The sequence below is a fragment of the Oncorhynchus clarkii genome, chromosome 30 (assembly GCF_045791955.1).
Source record: "Oncorhynchus clarkii lewisi isolate Uvic-CL-2024 chromosome 30, UVic_Ocla_1.0, whole genome shotgun sequence".
NCBI lineage: Eukaryota > Metazoa > Chordata > Actinopteri > Salmoniformes > Salmonidae > Oncorhynchus > Oncorhynchus clarkii.
The window spans coordinates 22,178,620-22,199,450 of NC_092176.1; the positions used below are offsets into that span (position 1 = coordinate 22,178,620).

The following is a 20,831-nucleotide window of genomic DNA, read 5'->3' on the forward strand; positions in this document are numbered from 1 at the left end:
AACAACTGCTGCTACAACTACTACAACTACTACTGCTGCTGCTACAACTACTAACAACTACTACTACTACTACTGCTGCTACAACTACAACCGCTGCTGCTACTGCAACTACTACTACTGCTGCTACAACTACTGCTGCAACTACTGCTGCAACAACTACTGCTGCAACTACTACTCCTGCAACTACTGCAACTACTACTGCTGCAACAACTGCTGCTACAACTACTACAACTACTACTGCTGCTGCTACAACTACTACTGCTACAACTACTGCAACTACTACTACTGCTGCTACAACTACTGCTGCAACTACTGCTGCTGCAACTACTGCTGCTACAACTACTACTACTGCTACAACTACTACTACTGCAACTACTGCTGCTATAACTACTGCTGCTACAGCTACTACAACTACTACTGCTGCTGCTACAACTACTACTGCTACAACTACTACTGCTGCTACAACTACTACAACTACTACTGCTGATACCACAACTACTACTACAACTACTACTGCTGATACCACTAGAACTACTACTACTGCTACAACTATTACTGCTGATACCACTACAACTACTACTACTGCTGCGACAGCTACTACAACTACTACAACTACTACTGCTGCTGCAACTACTGCTGCTACAGCTACTGCTGCTACAGCTACTACAACTACTGCTGCTGCTACAACTACTACTGCAACAACTACTACTACAACTACTACAACTACTACTGCTGCTGCTACAACTACTACTGCTACAACTACTGCTGCTGCTACAACTACTACTGCAACAACTACTACTACAACTACTACTGCTACAACTACTGCTGCTACAACTACTGCTGCTACAACTACTGCTGCAACTACTGCTGCTGCAACTACTACTGCAACAACTACTACTACAACTACTACTGCTACAACTACTGCTGCTACAACTACTGCTGCTGCAACTACTACTACTGCTGCTACAACTACTGCTGCAACTACTGCTGCTGCAACTACTGCTACAACTACTGCTGCTGCTGCTACAACTACTACTGCTGCTGCTACAACTACTACTGCTGCTGCTACAACTACTACTGCTGCTGCTACAACTACTACTGCTGCTGCTACAACTACTACTGCTGCTACAACTACTGCTGCAACTACTGCTGCAACAACTGCTGCTGCAACTACTGCTGCTGCAACTACTGCTGCAACTACAGCTGCTACTACTACTGCTGCAACTACTGCTGCTACAACTACTACTGCTACAACTACTGCTGCTACAACTACTACTGCTACAACTACTGCTGCTACAACTACTACTGCTACAACTACTGCTGCTACAACAACTACTGCTACAACTACTGCTGCTACAACTACTACTACAACTACAGCTGCTACCACTACTGCTGCAACTACTGCTGCTGCTACAACTACTGCTGCTACAACTACTACTGCTACAACTACTGCTGCTACAACAACTACTGCTACAACTACTGCTGCTACAACTACTACTACAACTACAGCTGCTACAACTACTGCTGCAACTACTGCTGCTGCAACTACTACTACTGCTACAACTACTACTACTGCAACTACTGCTGCTACAACTACTGCTGCTACAACTACTGATGCTACAACTACTGCTGCTACAGCTACTACAACTACTACTGCTGCTGCTGCTACAACTACTACTGCTATAACTACTACAACTACTACTGCTGCTGCTACAACTACTGCAACTACTACTACAACTACTGCTGCTACAACTAATGCTGCTACAACTGCTGCTACTGCAACTATTGCTGCTACAACTACTACTACTGCTACAACTACTGCTGCTGCAACTACTACTACAACTACAGCTGCTACCACTACTGCTGCAACTACTGCTGCTACAACTACTACTGCTACAACTACTGCTGCTACAACTACTACTGCTACAACTACTGCTGCTACAACTACTACTGCTACAACTACTGCTGCTACAACAACTACTGCTACAACTACTGCTGCTACAACTACTACTACAACTACAGCTGCTACCACTACTGCTGCAACTACTGCTGCTGCTACAACTACTGCTGCTACAACTACTACTGCTAAACTACTGCTGCTACAACAACTACTGCTACAACTACTGCTGCTACAACTACTACTACAACTACAGCTGCTACAACTACTGCTGCAACTACTGCTGCTGCAACTACTACTACTGCTACAACTACTACTACTGCAACTACTGCTGCTACAACTACTGCTGCTACAACTACTGATGCTACAACTACTGCTGCTACAGCTACTACAACTACTACTACTGCTGCTGCTGCTACAACTACTACTGCTATAACTACTACAACTACTACTGCTGCTGCTACAACTACTGCAACTACTACTACAACTACTGCTGCTACAACTAATGCTGCTACAACTGCTGCTACTGCAACTATTGCTGCTACAACTACTACTACTGCTACAACTACTGCTGCTGCAACTACTACTACAACTACAGCTGCTACCACTACTGCTGCAACTACTGCTGCTACAACTACTGCTGCAACTACTGCTGCTGCAACTACTACTACTGCAACTACTGCTGCTACAACTACTGCTGCTACAACTACTGATGCTACAACTACTGCTGCTACAGCTACTACAACTACTACTGCTGCTGCTGCTACAACTACTACTGCTGCTGCTACAACTACTACTGCTACAACAACTACTGCTGCTACAACTACTGCAACTACTACTACAACTACTGCTGCTACAACTACTGCTGCTACAACTGCTGCTACTGCAACTACTGCTGCTACAACTACTACTACTGCTACAACTAGTACTACTGCTGCTGCAACTACTGCTGCTACAACTACTGCTGCTACAACTACTACTACTGCTACAACAACTACTGCTCCTGCTACAACTGCTGCTACAGCTACTACAACTACTGCTGCTACAACTACTGCTGCTACAGCTACTACAACTACTACTGCTGCTGCTTCAACTACTGTTGCTACAACTACTACTGCTGTTACAACTACTGCTGCTACAGCTACTACAACTACTCCTGCTGCTACTACAACTACTGCTGCTGCTACAACTACTACTGCTGCCGCTACAACTACTGCTGTTACAGCTACTACAACTACTACTGCTGCTACTACAACTACTGCTGCTACAACTACTGCTGCTAGAGCTACTACTACAACTACTGCTGCTACAACTACTACTGCTGCCGCTACAACTACTACTGCTGCTACAACTACTGCCGCTACAACTACTACTGCTACAACTACTACTGCTGCTACAACTACTGCTGCTACAGCTACTACAACTACTACTGCTGCTACAACTACTGCTGCTACAGCTACTGCTGCTACTGCTACAGCTGCTACTACTGCTGCTACTACTACTACTACAGTCTACTGCTGCTGCTACTACTGCTGCTACTACTGCTACTACAGTCTACTGCTGCTGCTACTACTGCTGCTACTACTACAGTCTACTGCTGCTGCTACTACTACTACTGCTACTACTACAGTCTACTGCTGCTGCTGCTACTACTGCTGCTACTACTACAGTCTACTGCTGCTGCTACTACTACTACTACTACTGCTACTATTACAACTACTACTACGACAACAACTACTACTAAAGCGACTACTACTACGTCGACTACTACTACTACGGCGACTACTGCTGCTACGACTGCTGCTACGACTACTACTACGGTGACTACTACTACGGCGACTACTGCTGCTACGACTACTACTACGGTGACTACTACTACGGCGACTACTGCTGCTACAACTACTACTAGTGGTGTTACGACTATTACTACTACTAGTACTACTGCGACGACTGCTGCTGATCCGACGACGACGACTGCTGCTGCGATGACGACTGCTGCTGCGATGACGACTACTACTATGACTACTACTAATGCTGCTACTACTACTACTGCTGCTACAACTACTACTACTACTACTACTACTACTACTACAGCTCACACCAATCAGTCAGGGCAGCAGAGGTGATGATACATTGAGAGCAGTGTTTCAAGAGTAGAAAGTTAGTTGTCACTGAGTTAGTTGTCTCCGAGTTACCACTGATTTAGTTACAAACTTAGTAAGTTACTGCCAAATTATGACTGAGTTAGTTATCAATTAAGTCACCACAGAGTTAGTTACCACAAAGTACCACTTGCACGCAACCCCAGGTAGGGGGTATGTGTCTTTGTGTGTGTGTGTTACCTGTCCAATGCCCACGTCGAAGTATTCGTAGTCAACGGCGCTGGTTATGGACTGGGCTCTGAGAAACTGCTGTCGGCGTGCTGACGCCTCTGAAGACTGGTTGCCAAAGCTAACCGTGGGAGAGGGGGAATCTTCGGAGGGGTCTGGAAGGGCCTGCAGCCCGGGGGCCAAAAGCACCGTTCCCTGCCGACCCTCCTACACACACACACAAATATATGACAGAAAGAACAATAAATGAGAATGTTAAATATCTGACGTTTGCAGCTGAGACTCCACTGCATGAAAGCGCGCGCACACACACATACAGTACTTTGTGACCTTATGAACCCTGACCTGTAGGAAGTGTCTCTTCCGTATGAAGCTCAGGATCTTCTTCCTCGGTCCCAGAGGGATTCCGAGCTCTGTCAGGTCAGTTTCGTCACACATAGCCTGAGGGAAGACTGGGAGATTAGCGCACGCAGACAGACAGGCAGGCAGGCACGCACTCACACAGTCTCACCAATGAGTCAAGGTCTAGGTCCACGCTCTGTAGTGTAGCCAGGTGCTCCTGGAGGCCCATTTTGCATAGAGCCTGCTCCAACGCATCACAGGTCAGAGGGCAGGGGTCACGGTTACGACCCTACAGGCCAGACGAGGGGTGTTATCATGTTATAGAACATAAATATAATGGGATAGCCATTACATTCATACACTGTGATGTCTATAGCATTAACAAAGTGACATCTAGACCTTAATTGCACTTTACAGCAGGATGTATATCACTAAGAGGCCTACAGTTCCCCCTAATATTGAGAAGACATGAGCTATGTAGTACATTTACCACAACAGAGCAGCACTGCTGTGAGATTATGTCACGAGAATTTTCAATCCCAATGATTATAACTAACAATTATTTAAGCGTTGACCAATCCCCGAGGTTTGTAAGACTCTGGGTTTAATAATAATTAGGCTAAGACTCAGCTTCAGCAAAAGGTCCGTAAAGTTTATTCAGAGAACGTTCTAAAGTCCAAAATGCAAAGACATGTCATTTTATAACTCCTATCCACCAACTACTAACATGCACACACACACAGACACACACACAGTAGGTGGGCTGTATCTTTCCCAACAGTCCTACTTACACACACACACAGACACACAAACAGTAGGTGGGCTGTATCTTTCCCAACAGTCCACATTCCTCGTTTATCACTACCAAGCTGGCAGTTCCATGCCGTTCCCTCCCTCCCTAGATTAGAGGGACCTTGGAAGGAGCCTCTTTCCTGTTGTCCTTTGTTCTTTCAACTCTCACACCACTACACAGCAACACAATGGTCCAGTCACACATATTATGGAATTATGACTACTAACACATTTCATACAATTCTATGATTTCAGGGTGGAATCCTTTAGTCATTACTTTAAACATATAAATTCCCTTATCAGATTATAAAATATCTCTGGTACCTGGAGTTTAGCTTGAGGTGTGTGTCAGGTATGTAATAATACTGAGTCTCTGTCATGGCAAAGACCTGGTTACCTCATCTCTGTCTGCCTCTCCTGATCCTGTCTTCTGATTGGTCAGCAGATCAAACAGGATCAGCGAGCCTGTAGGGGCATCCGAGGTCATTCAATAAAAGGTCACAGGTCAAGATAGGCCAATCCTGTATAAGATGTACGATTCCTACAGGTGGTGTTTCTAGACACTTGCATCATTTGAATGAATTCTAATTAGAATGGTTGTCAAATCATATTTTGAGGAGGACAGTTGACAAACTGTATCATACAAATGAAACCCTTGCCAACAACGTGTGTGGGTGTGTGTGTTTGGTCGCACCAATTTTTTTTAATACAAAAATGTATTTTAAATTAGTAGGCCCTTGTGTTCTTACAGCAAAGAAAAGAGACTTCAAATAAAGTGCAAAATGTATTTTCTACAGATTTCTTAGTGCCATGTTTTATTTTCTGCTAAATCCTTTGGAGGGCAGAATTTGAAGAAAAAAAGACGATACTAGACGCCAAAATGATATCACTGCAACAAAAAAAGAAAGCGGGGAGAAAGACTGATTTCCCAAACTTCACTTAATTATCATTTTCAAGGACCTACATTTGATATTGAACTGTTTTAACTGTTTTCACACATTTTATTACGTTACAGCTTTATTGTCAAATTGATTGAATGCATTTTTCTCCTCATCAATCTACACACACAATACCCCATAATGACTAATTGAAAACAGGTTTTTAGAAATACCTTATTTACATAAGTATTCATACTCTTTGCTATGAGTTTCGAAATTTAGCTCAGGTCCATCCTGTTTCCATTGATCTTCCTTGAGATGTTTCTACAACTTGATTGGAGTCCACCTGTGGTAAATTAAATTGATTGGACATGATTTGGAAAGGCACACACCTGTCTATGTAAGGTCCTACAGTTGACAGTGCATGTCAGAGCAAAAACCAAGCAATGAGGTTGAAGGAATTGTTCGTAGAGCTCCGAGACAGAATTGTCAAGGCACAGATCTGGAGAAGGGTACCAAAACATTTCTGCACTATTGAAGGTCCCCAAAAATAAATTGGCCCCATCATTCTTAAATGGAAGAAGTTTGGAACCACCAAGACTCTTCCTAGAGCTGGCCGCTCGGCATACTGAGCAAATCGAGGGGGGGGAGATGGGCCTTGGTCAGGGTGGTGACCAAGATGAACAGAGCAAAGTACAGAGAGATCCTTGATGAAAACCTGCTCCAGAACTCTCAGGACAGACTGGGGCGAGGGCTCACCTTCCAACAGGACAATGACCCTCAGTACACAGCCAAGACAATGCAGGAGTGGCTTCGGGATAAGTCTCTGAATGTCCTTGAGTGGCCCAGCCAGAGCCCAGGCTTGAACCCAATCTAACATCTCTGGAGAGAAGTGAAAATAGCTGTGCAGTAACGCTCCCGATCCAACCTGACAGAGCTTGAGAGGATCTGGAGAGTAGAATGTGAGAAACTCTCCAAATACAGATGTGCCAAGCTTGTAGCGTCATACCCAAGAAGACTTGAGGCTGTAATCGCTGCCAAAGATGCTTCAACAATGTACTGAGTAAAGGGTCTGAATACTTATGTAAATGTGATATTTCAGTTGTTTTCTTTTTATACATTTGCAAATAGTCATTATGGGGTATTGTGTGTAAATTGATGAGGGGAAAATTCTATGTAATACATTTTAGAATAAGGCTCTAATGTAACAAAATTTGGAAAAAGTGAAGGGGTCTGAATACTTCCCGAAGGCACTGTACTTAGTTTTTACAGATTATTTTACATTCTAAAACGTCAGAATAATGTGGGCATTGCCTGACTAAATAGACATGCTCCCGACACAAACACAACTAATGGAGTCTGTCCATGTGGTATCTAGTCAGTCTTGCTATTTGAGATGTTGAAGAGATATTGAGGGGTTACTGTATCATGTTTTAAAACGTAAAAGAGACGAAGAACCAGGTTCTGTTTGTAATGGAACACTTTGTATGGACAACTATGTTGAAGGCAACATTCGATGTCACCTTGCTCATAATAACCGCACATGGTTTTACGGCAACACATTAGCACAACACCCTTCAATAGAAAAGGCGGGAAACAAACGAAAGCACCTAACATTACATCTCTCATAAAATCATAAAAACTGACCAGAAATGAAATCATGGAATAAAATTATATTGGAGAAGTAGAACTTTTAAATCGGCGACTAACTTCAATGACTTTTCAAGGACCAAAGACCCTAGACTAGAGAAATGTCTGATTTTCAAGGTAGGCAATCTCATTATGAGTGAATTGTGCATGCAAATATTCAACCAAGACTGAACCTTATAAATACCTGGCTTGCATAGCCATTTTTGCCTTAGCATTTATTGGTAGATACTGTATCATAACTTGGAAAATCTTTCGTACCCTTTCCGCTGGCGATCTTTCCTCCACACAACAACCAGCTGTTTCAGGCTGCGTGCTCTCTCTGCCCGACAGACTATCTATAACACCAAAAAATCTGAACTCCTCACGAAGGGCCGCAGTTAATTTCCTGCAATTCGGCACATTTTGCCATGGAGCATAGAATTTTTTTGGGCCATGGGGCTGACAGAAGATTTAGCAATTGTACAACTCATTTAACGTAATTGTATTAATTTTGCCATGGGGCAGAGAGAATAATAAGCAGTTGTACAGATAATTTCCAGCAATTCTACACATTTGGCCATAGGATGTAGGTGCAAATGTTTGCAGTTTTTAATATAATAACTGATGATCAATGGGCCCCACCCCGGTCGGTAATTCGACCATGCTTACTACAAGTTTAAACAGATGGCCGCTAGACTAATTTACCAATCCAAAAACGTTTTGCTGACATGGGCTAATTGAGTGACTGCTGATGCACAACCAAATTGCACCTTGTGTATTTTATTATTCAAACTTTCAATAGTAAGCTGAGACCACGACTGAGTTCCTCAATTTAAAAAAAAAGAACCTAATAATAATTTTTTAAAGTATAATGTTATATTGGAAAATTTAGCCACTACAATATATACAGTACCAGTCAAAAGTGTGGACACACTCATTCAAAGGTTGTTTCTTTATTTTTACTATTTTCTACATTATAGAATAATAGTGAAGACATAAACTATGAAATAACACAAATGGAATCATGTGGTAACCAGAAAAGTGTTAAACAAATCAAAATATATTTTATATTTGAGATTCTTCAAAGTAGCCACCCTTTTCCTTGATGACAGCTTTGCACACTTTTGGCATTCTCTCAACCAGCTTCACCTGGAATGCTTTTCCAACAGTTTTGAAGGAGTTCTCACATATGCTGAGAACTTGTTGGCTGCTTTTCCTTCACTTTGCGGTCCAACTCAGCCCAAACCATCTCAATTGGGTTGAGGTAGGGTGATTGTGGAGCACAGGTCATCTGATGCAGCACTCCATCACTCTCCTTCTTGATCAAATAGCCCTTACACAGCCTGGAGGTGGGTCGGGTCATTGTCCTGTTGAAAAACAAATGATAGTCCCACTAAGCCCAAACCAGATGGGATGGCGTATTGCTGCAGAATGCTGTGGTAGCCATGTTGGTTAAGTGTGCCTTGAATTCTAAATAAATCACTGACAGTGTCACCAGCAAAGCACCCCCACACCATCACACCTCCTCCTCCATGCTTCACGGTGGGAACCACACATGTGGAGATCATCCGTTCACCTACTCTGCATCTCACAAAGACGTTGGAACAAAAAATCTCAAAATTGGACTCATCAGACCAAAGGACAGATTTCCACCGGTCTAATGTCCATTGCTCGTGTTTCTTGGCCCAAGCAAGTCTCTTCTTCTTATTGGTGTCCTTTAGTAGTGGTTTCTTTGCAGAAATTCACCATGAAGGCCTGATTAAGGCAGTCTCCTCTGAACAGTTGATGTTGAGATGTCTGTTACTTGAACTCTGTGACGTATTTATTTGGGCTGCAATTTCTGAGGCTGGTAATTTTAATGAACTTATCCTTTTTACCCAACTCTGGGTCTTCCTTTCCTGTGGCGGTCCTCACGAGAGCCAGTTTCATCATAGCGCTTGATTGTTTTTGTGACCAGCACTTGAAGAAACTTTCAAAAGTTGTTGAAATGTTCAGAAACAGGATGCACCTGAGCTCAATTTCGAGTCTCATAGCAAAGGGTCTGAATACTTATTTAAATAAGGTATCTGCTTTTATATTTTATAAATTTGCAAAAATGTATAAAAAAAAGTTTTTGCTTCATCATTATGGGTTATTGTGTTTAGATTGAGGAGGACATTTTTTTTGTTTAATCCATTTTAGAATAAGGCTGTAACGTAACAAAATGTGGAAAAAGGGAAGGCGTCTGAATACTTTCCGAATGCATTTTGTGTGTGTGTGTATATACAGTGCCTTGCGAAAGTATTCGGCCCCCTTGAACTTTGCGACCTTTTGCCACATTTCAGGCTTCAAACATAAAGATATAAAACTGTATTTTTTTGTGAAGAATCAACACCAAGTGGAACACAATCATGAAGTGGAATGACATTTATTGGATATTTCAAACTTTTTTAACAAATCAAAAACTGAAAAATTGGGCGTGCAAAATTATTCAGCCCCCTAAAGTTAATACTTTGTAGCGCCAACTTTTGCTGCGATTACAGCTGTAAGTTGCTTGGGGTATGTCTTTATCAGTTTTGCACATCGAGAGACTGACATTTTTTCCCATTCCTCCTTGCAAAACAGCTCGAGCTCAGTGAGGTTGGATGGAGAGCATTTGTGAACAGCAGTTTTCAGTTCTTTCCACAGATTCTCGATTGGATTCAGGTCTGGACTTTGACTTGGCCATTCTAACACCTGGATATGTTTATTTTTGAACCATTCCATTGTAGATTTTGCTTTATGTTTTGGATCATTGTCTTGTTGGAAGACAAATCTCCGTCCCAGTCTCAGGTCTTTTGCAGACTCCATCAGGTTTTCTTCCAGAATAGTCCTGTATTTGGCTCCATCCATCTTCCCATCAATTTTAACCATCTTCCCTGTCCCTGCTGAAGAAAAGCAGGCCCAAACCATGATGCTGCCACCACCATGTTTGACAGTGGGGATGGTGTGTTCAGGGTGATGAGCTGTGTTGCTTTTACGCCAAACATAACGTTTTGCATTGTTGCCAAAAATTTCAATTTTGGTTTCATCTGACCAGAGCACCTTCTTCCACATGTTTGGTGTGTCTCCCAGGTGGCTTGTGGCAAACTTTAAACGACACTTTTTATGGATATCTTTAAGAAATAGCTTTCTTCTTGCAACTCTTCCCTAAAGGCCAGATTTGTGCAATATACGACTGATTGTTGTCCTATGGACAGAGTCTCCCACCTCAGCTGTAGATCTCTGCAGTTCATCCAGAGTGATCATGGGCCTCTTGGCTGCATCTCTGATCAGTCTTCTCCTTGTATGAGCTGAAAGTTTAGAGGGACGGCCAGGTCTTGGTAGATTTGCAGTGGTCTGATACTCCTTCCATTTCAATATTATCGCTTGCACAGTGCTCCTTGGGATGTTTAAAGCTTGGGAAATCTTTTTGTATCCAAATCCGGCTTTAAACTTCTTCACAACAGTATCTCGGACCTGCCTGGAGTGTTCCTTGTTCTTCATGATGCTCTCTGCGCTTTTGACGGACCTCTGAGACTATCACAGTGCAGGTGCATTTATACGGAGACTTGATTACACACAGGTGGATTGTATTTATCATCATTAGCCATTTAGGTCAACATTGGATCATTCAGAGATCCTCACTGAACTTCTGGAGAGAGTTTGCTGCACTGAAAGTAAAGGGGCTGAATAATTTTGCACGCTCAATTTTTCAGTTTTTGATTTGTTAAAAAAGTTTGAAATATACAATAAATGTCGTTCCACTTCATGATTGTGTCCCACTTGTTGTTGATTCTTCACAAAAAAATACAGTTTTATATCTTTATGTTTGAAGCCTGAAATGTGGCAAAAGGTCGCAAAGTTCAAGGGGGCCGAATACTTTCGCAAGGCACTGTAATTATTTATTTGATTTAAAAAAATAATATTGGTATGCCTACAAAAGAGGGGCCAAGGGTCGCATGCAGCCTGTGGGCCGCGAAATGCCCATCCCTGATCTATAGGCTGTGTGTGTGCAGTGTGCATGTGATAAATACAATAGACTAGGTTAAAAATAGCAATATTACAATCGTTTTTACACTGGCCCAAGCAGCCATGATCTACTGGCCCGGAGGGTTTCCAGAACCTCCCCTTCATATCGACACAAACACACACACACACACACACACACACACACACACACACACACACACACACACACACACACACACACACACACACACACACACACACACACACACACACACACACACACACACACACACACACACACACACACACACACACACACACCTGTACCGTTGATGCCTCTTCAGAAAGTTGGTTTATTTTTGGTCAATTGCACATTACTGTTTAAATAAATCACTGGCACCCTTGCAAAGAAAAAATGTGTGTTGCACTCCCAAGTCAAATGGTCGCAAATGCTGTTTTGATCGCACTATCGAACCCTGGTGTGTGTGCATGTCTGTGTGCGTGTGTCTCACCCAGGCTGTGTCCAACCACAGACACTGCTCCAGTGAATTCTGGATGTCTGTGTTTGAACAGTGAGTGGAGCTTGTTAACCTCAGAGGCCACGGTGTCCACTATGGTCTGGCAGTAGGTAGGACTGTTGTAGAAGAACAGGTCGAGCAGAGTGTCATTGGTGAAATGTCTCAGACGACTGATACTGGGGAGAGTGATCCTCTGAATGTCCCTGAGAGATAGGGGAAAGAGAGAATGGGAAGAGAGGGAAGAGAGAAAGAGAAGGAGGGGAGAGAGAGAGAGAAAGGGAGGTTGGGGAGAGAGCAGGGTGAGGGGGAAAGAGAGAAGGGGATAAGAGGGGACAGAGGGGGGTGAGAAGGGGAGGATAGGGGAGAGAGATGGGTAAAGAGGGGGGTTAAGAGGAGGAGAGAGAGGAGGGGTGAGGGGGAGTGAGATGAGATGAGATAAAGAGAGTGGAGAGAGGAGGTCGGTAGACAGTAGACAGAGATAAAGAGATTAGTAAAAAATGCAGTACTAGATACTGGTTGACTAGACTGAGGATATGTGTGTGTGTGTGTGTGTGTGTGTTCTTACTCGTCTACTCCAGTGGCATCTCCGTGTAGTGCGCTGTGCCAGTTGACAGGTAGGAACTCCACTCTGCCCACCCTGCCCTCCTCCTGGCCTCTCCTGTAATGGCTCCCCAGTAGGGATAGGGACGCACTCCTGAAGTCATTCACTATACAAAGAGAGAGAGACCGTTAATACACACATACACACACAGAAAGACAGTTCACACACGCACGCACGCACACACACACACACACACACACACACACACACACACACACACAGAGAGAGACCATTAACACACAGAGATAGTTGACACACACACACACAGAGACCGTTAACACAGCCACAAACACAGTCAAACAGATGCATTGACACACACACACACACACACACACAGTCAAACAGGCACACACACACACACTCACCACACTGTATGATAGATCTGAAGCGGATGTCACAGGCGGGGCCGATGCCGTGAACCATGAATACCAGGTGATCTATTGTCTCTGGTTCACCTGGATAACACACACAGACAGGCCTTCTGTAGAGCAGGACGCATGTCTCTCACACACACGGAGATTAGAAACTCGCACACACACACACCTAAAAATGTGTTTAGTAATGTAGGACAGATATACTGAAAGTAATCCATTATCCTAAATGGTTTTGAGACTGACCAGAGGTCAAACAGTAAATATATCTCTCACACACATATATACACACACACACAGACACACACCGTCAGGTATCTCTGCTGTGATGTTGTCGACACCCCTCTTGACAGTACGTGGGCGAGTCTGCTCCGAGGGAGAGGAGACCCACTCGTCCTGCAACGAGATTGGCTGGTACTGCATGATCAGCTGACCATGGAAGGGGGGTTAGAGGTGGAGAGAAAAAGAGAGAGAGTAAATACAGGTTGAGGAGATACTAAAAACATGACACCCCATAACTAATGCATCCAAACTTAGCATAGCATGAGTCAGTCCCATTGGTGTAGTACAGACATGATGAGCGGTCAGCATTCTTACTTTAGGGTTGTGCAGGATGACTGTCTCTCCTGAAGGAAAATCCAGCTTCCTCTTCCACTCATCTAGAGTCACTGCTATCATATAGGCCTCCTGACAGACAGACATACAGACAGACAGACGGACAGACGGACGGACGGACGGACAGACAGACGGGGGGATTACACAACTTAGTAGTGCTGTAATAATATTGTAGTTATGTACTATTGTTGTTGTAATGGTGTATTAGTGTTGTAATGTTGATTATGTTGTACCAATGGTGTAATAATGGGGGTACTGATGTTGACATGATGCTGTAATAACATTGTAGTGATGTTACAGCACTGCCAGGGTAACGTTAGAGTGTCGTACCTCCAGGTTGGTGCTGAACTCCTCTGGGTAGGGCATGTATCTGGTATCTTTATCTCCTTTATAGAACCAGGTACAGCGTCGCACCTCTGACGGGCCCTGCTCCCAGTACACCGCATACCTCTGCCGCTCCCGAACACGCACGTCATACCTCTCCCCTTCTACTGCCACCACCACCTCCTCCTCTCCTGCTAAACACACACACACACAACATACACAACACATACAACATACACAAGATACACACACAAATATTCTCAATGAACACAGATGAAACTGATACAGAGACTGTGTGAGTATGTGAGTGTGTGTAGCCTATTCCTCTCATTTCTGCCAGCCGCAGGGACTGACCCAGTGGGCAGCAGACCAGAGAGGACTGTTATGGTGATATCTGACAGTTGTTCAACACACACTCTCTCTACCTCTCTCTCTCTACGTCTACCTCTTTCTGCTGCTCTCCCTCTCTCCCACTCACCGGTAGACAAGGCCTGTTCCAGTCTCTCCGAGTCCTCTCTGCTGAAAGGGAGCCACACATCCTTGGAGTCGACACGGCGACAGTAGAACCAATGGGGTTGCACGGGCTGGTACAGGGGCGGGGCTGGCTCCATGTCAACCAACTCGAAGGAGGAAGTGGAGGAAGGGGAGGTCTCCTCCACCACTCCAGACACCTGCAGGGGTGAAATCATCAACATGACATCATCATACTGATACCTGGGGTGTAATGGTGCTTTCAAGACAACTCCAAGTTGAACCTCCAAGTGAAAATGTGCATACCTTTCCGAGTTGCCTTGAATGCAGCATGAACGCGACTAGAATTCTGTATTTACACATGCACATACAGTAAGAATCAACACTGCATAAACAAATAGTATAAATAACCATCTCTGTGTGTGTATAAATATAAATAACACTAAGCTCTGTGAAACACAGCAGCTACAGTAGCACCCACCTGATCATTTAGTGATCATTCACCTTCACTGGGAAAGTCTACTTTAAGACCCCTATAACCAGGAGGTCTCTGTAGAGATCCATAGTTTCTATTCTAGGGAGGTAGTATCGTCACAACCCCTGACGTAGTTCGACCTACCTTCCCCTCCACACAGCACAGTCTCTCCACAATCACACCATTCTACAGTTACATCCAGGAGCTTCAATAATTAAACAGCAGCCAAGCAGGGCTTCGGTTGTTCCTTTTTCCTGTAGCTCCCACTGATCACTGATCCTCAGGAGACGAGCAGAGACGAGACCAGGACAGAGCACAGCGTAACGGACCTCTCTCGGGCTAAACAAAACCCTGCTTTATTCTCTCTACTGCAGCAAGCATCTCCTCTCTCCTTTGCCTTTCCTCTGTTCCGCTCTTCTTTCCTCTCCACTCTTCCCCTCTATTTTCCAATTTGTTCCTCTACTCACAGCTCTGCCCCAGTGTGTGAAAGAACAGCACAAAGGCTGGATCTCTCTGTACCTCTGGAAGGGAGATTGACATCCTCACATCACGTGCTGTGCTACAATTCTGTACGCAAAAGGAGATTCTGCGACAGTATTTTCCACAGCCAAACCTTTAAACTCTGGGTTGCGAAATAAAATCTCTGATTTGTGCTGTTAAATCTTCCGTTACCTGGGCAATAATTTTATTATTGTGACACCAATGCAGATTTTACACAACTTCACCATGACATTGTTCTTCTAAAACAGATTCCGTAATGTGGCTTCAAGAATGTTTATGGAAGGTTCTTCCTGTTAGCTGCCCAAACAGGAAGTCTCCTTTGCCTCGCAACTGAGTTTTTAACCAAACTAATAAATGACCTGTACCCGCTCACACAAATTGGCTTTTGCCAATCATGACAATGCTTCTGAATAGACCAACACTATAAAAGTGTCAACTGTATGACTACCTCTCCCTTCCTAACCTCTGTTGTGTGTTGGCAGTTGGCACAGGTCCTAAGGTGACTGCAGGACATATCATTCTTATTGTAACATTAGCTCTGTGGGGCAGGAGAATGTAACAGTTGACATTGAGCAAGGGGACCAGAGCACACACACACACACACTAGAGCAGGGGGACTAGCGGAGGGGGCATAGTTGTAAGAGGCTGGGGAGGGGCCTAGCAGTGTCTGACATTAGTCAAGTGTTCACTGACAAGACAAGCTGCCTTATAGGGCCTCTGCTATAGAAGTGTTATGGGAGGAGTAAATACCACCATTACACGCTGTATTCCCATTGCCTATAGTGTGATAACATTACTGTTCACTTGTGACATTTGGGGATTTTTTTTGCCTTTCAGCCAGGTCTGGAAAGCTCCTGGCAAAGTCTCAAGACTGTATTTGTGGTTATAGACTATCGGGGGATTTCTACTGGGTTATTGGAGAGTGACAGGGAAGCCTGTTAACAATAGACATTGCCCCCCCCCCCACACACACACACACACAGGTAATTGATCATGACTTCACACTCCCAGTGCAGTTGAGACACAACAGGGTTGGGCTCAAGTCATACTTTTGGAATTGACTCCACAAATGAATTTGAATTGAATTGGCCAGACCCCACAGGATGTAGCATTTGAGCGTTTCATTGAACTTGACAGGTCACACTTCCAGATACCAAAGACACAATGGAAACAATGTTCATATACTCTTAACCATAGTGCTTAGAATAGCCAATTATATTTCCACCATCCATTTCATTTCTTTGGCTTCTCTTTGAAGGCCTCAGGGTCAACTTGAGGGTTAAAGTAATGCATTCTGGGAAATGTAGTACTTTCCCCCATATTGAACTAAATGTAAGTGATTAATTAAATATAATAACAGAATATTCACATACAGGTTTCGTTTTCCTTGATCATTCATTTCAAAAGTTTGTCCTGAAAATCAACTGCTTCAACAAATATTTAATATGCAGTATATAACGACATGTTTGATGTTTTATTTACAAGATGTATATGTGTATAGACTACACCTAACATAGAATAGAAGAGGCATTTGAATGTCATTGAATTTAAATTAATTCAATTCTATTTCCTTAAATTCAAATTAAATTATATTTCCTTTTAATTCAAATTGCAATTCTATATTCTGTTTACTACATCAATTAAAATGTAATTAAAATTCAATAATTAAATTGGAATTCATGAAGCATTCTCCAATTCAAACCTGAATTGAGCCCAACCCTGACACACACTTTACTGATCATGCCGTCACAGAACTGTACACAGTTACACAGTACACAAACTCACCTGCTCCACAGGCGTGTTCCCATCCAGAAGTGTGTGCGCAGGTGTGATCCTGTCCAGAGGTGTATGTGCAGGTCTGTCTGACAGGTCCTGAACAGTGATGGTGGGGGCAGGCTGTGAGTGCCCCCCCTCTGGCCCCAGGCCCTCTGACATCACCCTTACCCCACAGCCCTACAGAGAGAGAAAGTTGGGCACTGAGGCACACTGAGGTACTACTGTAGCTAACTGAGGACCTGAAAGAGAAATAATAACAACAAAACCATCATGTTAGCTCATCTGTGGGCACTTTGTTTTATTTGACCTTTATTTATTTAGCACTAGCTAGAGATACACAAGAAAGTAACGGAACCCATGCATGGTATCTGTTTCGGATTAGATCCGCAATAGTCCAAATGGTGACGGAATAGTGCTGGTTCTTTATTATTTGCTGGTTCTTTATTATTATGGCAGCGCGTTAACGTTATAGGTTTCTCTTGTAGGACGGAAAGAGAAGAGCTGTCAGGAGTACAGGTCAAATTATTGGCTTGTACGTGAGGCTCATGACGGTGATGGCGAGATAGCTAACTAGCTAACGTTAATGAATAAAGACCATCTGGCATACGCCAGTCAGCCACCAATCTGGGATAGCTTGCTTAGCCTGGCTGCATGTTTAGCTAATATCGCTTGAGTAGATGTTTTTGATTATTAGCTAACTATTACCTACAAGAACACTACACTCCTAGTTAGCCAGCTATAACGGATTCTCCTCAGTCAATGTAGCGCCAGTAGTAGCTAGCTAGCCAGGACGGAGAAGGCAGTCAGAAAACAACATTAACTGACCTGCTGCTGCTGGACTAGGTGGTCGGGCAGCCGGTCGGGGGACTCACATAGCTCTTCTACTGTTATTACATTACAGACGTAACAACCTATCACTCCACCAAGCACGGTTGCCAAATCAATAAAACTATGTAGAAACAGTTGAAACAATCAAAAGCTAGCTAGCTAGCTAGATAGCTATCAAACTACCTAATGTGTGCGGTCATCTCTCGGTTGTGTAGTTGTAGAGAGCCTGTCCTGTCACTACTGGCGATGTTTTAAAAAAATGTTTTTTTATTGACAACAACTCAATACAGGAAGAACATGTGGGAACGCAAGAATATATAAATAATATACAATGGACAATTGGACTAGGGGGCACAATATCACATTACACAAGGACCTTAAGGGACATATTATTCTAACAGCTTTTTTGTTAGTATAGTATTTAATTGTCTTAAAATATAGTTACATTTATTTTTGTACGTTAAGAAAAGGTGGTGTTTTGTTTTTAAATTTACATTTGTGAATATGAAATTTGGCCAAAAGAATCATTAAATTAATTACATAAAATGTTTCAGCTTATTTCTATCGTAGGTAAAGAATCCAAACAGTACATCTCTCCATAATAGTGTAAAATCGTCATAAATGTGTCAATTATAAATCTACTGATGTCTTGCCACAGTTTTCTTACATGAATACAATGCCAAAAAAAGATGCAACGCTGTTTCTGGGTGGTCATTATAAAAAGAACCATTTGATTTGATGTTTTCCTTACACTTCTTCATATAATGGTTGGCAGGATAATATTAATGAATTATTTTAAAGGAAACGTCCTTAATTTTGTTAACAAGTAGGTATGTGTGTGGCAACATCCAAACTTTTTTCCAACAGATATTATCAATAAATCTATTCCAATAAGGCATGACATAAGGTATAGATAGATACAACATCCTGCTGAAACACGGTTCGTATCGCTCTGTTGTTGAATGGACCAAAAGAGAAACAAATCTTTCCTACTGATGAGTCAACAGGGTCAATGGAAGGTAGGCTCTGAGGGTCAGGTTTTGACACGTTCCTGAATAATAAAGCAACACCTGAGCATCTAAAACAATTGCAAAATCTTTAGGTGTTACAGGGACCTTGTAAAGTGATAAGAATACCATATAACTAAGTAAAAGACCCTCTGCATTTACCAGTTGGCTCACCAATAAGATATTATTTTGGAACCAATATTCTAAAAACAAAGAAATATTTGTATACAATATATCCCGAGTATTCCATGTAGAATATCTGTGTGGAGAAAAATGATGCTTATAAATTAAGGACCATGACAATAAAACCTGCCAATGAAAAGCAGAAAGTTTCACTGGAACTTTGTCAATATTATAATTGCAAACCAACATAAAGTTAAGGCCACCAAAAGTAGAGAAGACATGATGAGGAATACAATTCCACATAGAAGTGGCTCTTCTTAGAAATTGTTTTATCCAATTGATCTTAAAAGTATTATTTAAAGTAGTAAAGTCCAGAAAATTCAGTGTTCATTACAACAGTTTTCCTAATGTAATGGGTACGATTTCTCCACATAAAATTGAAAATGATCTGGTCTATCTCCTTGCTTATTTTACCGTCAAGATATAAAGATAGATATGTTAGTCTAGAGATGCCTTGGTTATTAGGACTCTACCTTTTAAAGATAAGTCCCTCTGTAGCCATTGATTTAGCTTCTTCTGTTTTAATAAGGGTTAAAATTTAGTAAGCCTCTAGACTTCTGATCCTTTGTAATGGTTATGCCTAAATATGTAAGTTCTTCTTTTACTGGAATACCATAATATGAAGGTGTCACACAATCTTTGACAGCCATGAGTTCACATTTATTAATGTTAAAATATAGACCAGACACTTTGGAAAAGGATTGTATCACATTGATCGATATGGGAATTTGGTTAGCGTCTTTCAGAAAAAGTGTAGTATCGTCAGCCAGCTGGCTTTTAGTAATTTCTTTACCAGCTATGGAAATACCTTGTACAGGATTATTATTTAAATAATTTGTAAGAAGTTGGGTGATTAATAAAAACAGGTACGGAGAGATAGGACAACCTTGCCTAATTCCTCTCTTTAACTCAAATCTAGGTGAGGTGCCATGTTTCAATTTGATAGAGCTGTTTGTATAGAGAGTCTTAATAGCCTTACAGAAAAAATCCCCAAAGCCAAGTCTCTCAAGGGAGTGGAAGAGGAACTGATGCTCTACTGTGTCAAATGCTTTATAAAAATCTACAAATAATATGAAGCTATCCTCGGTTATTAGGTCTGAGTAGTCAAGTATGTCTAATACTAGTCTGATATTGTTGAGAATATGTCTGTTTCTCATAAAGCCAGACTGTGTTTCATCAATGATTGCATCCAGGACTTCTTTAATTATTTTTGCAAGTAGTAAGGCTTATCTTATAATATTTATTAAGAAGAGAAATCGCCTCTGCTCTTACCCCAATTCTTAACAACCCAGATTTCAGTCCAGGATTGCTGGATGCTGGCTTT

The 20,831-nt window shown here is 42.5% G+C and overlaps 1 protein-coding gene across 8 annotated transcripts in view; it reads right to left on the reverse strand.

Annotated features, from left to right (window-relative positions):
- The window catches only part of LOC139389428 (triacylglycerol hydrolase DDHD2-like), a 30,658-nt gene extending 12,098 nt beyond the window's left edge, over nt 1-18,560 (reverse strand). For 3 of the 8 annotated variants that reach the window (XR_011629406.1, XM_071136176.1, XM_071136182.1), the window contains exons 1-13: nt 18,315-18,559; nt 17,499-17,728; nt 14,745-14,937; nt 14,273-14,460; nt 13,925-14,014; nt 13,636-13,756; nt 13,322-13,411; nt 12,921-13,062; nt 12,350-12,558; nt 5,759-5,826; nt 4,739-4,858; nt 4,573-4,668; nt 4,240-4,434 (exon numbers count right to left, since the gene is read on the reverse strand). Coding sequence is in view for 7 of the 8 variants with exons in the window: in XM_071136176.1 (XP_070992277.1) it covers nt 4,240-4,434; nt 4,573-4,668; nt 4,739-4,858; nt 5,759-5,826; nt 12,350-12,558; nt 12,921-13,062; nt 13,322-13,411; nt 13,636-13,756; nt 13,925-14,014; nt 14,273-14,460; nt 14,745-14,937; nt 17,499-17,648 (1,662 nt within the window). In the remaining variant the exon portion in view is untranslated. Of the gene's footprint in view, nt 1-4,239; nt 4,435-4,572; nt 4,669-4,738; nt 4,859-5,758; nt 5,827-12,349; nt 12,559-12,920; nt 13,063-13,321; nt 13,412-13,635; nt 13,757-13,924; nt 14,015-14,272; nt 14,461-14,744; nt 14,938-15,356; nt 15,699-17,498; nt 17,729-18,314 lie in introns of those variants that run through there. The other 5 variants (XM_071136180.1, XM_071136177.1, XM_071136179.1 and 2 more) reach the window with 4 other exon arrangements.
- Nucleotides 18,561-20,831: the final 2,271 nt, after the last annotated feature.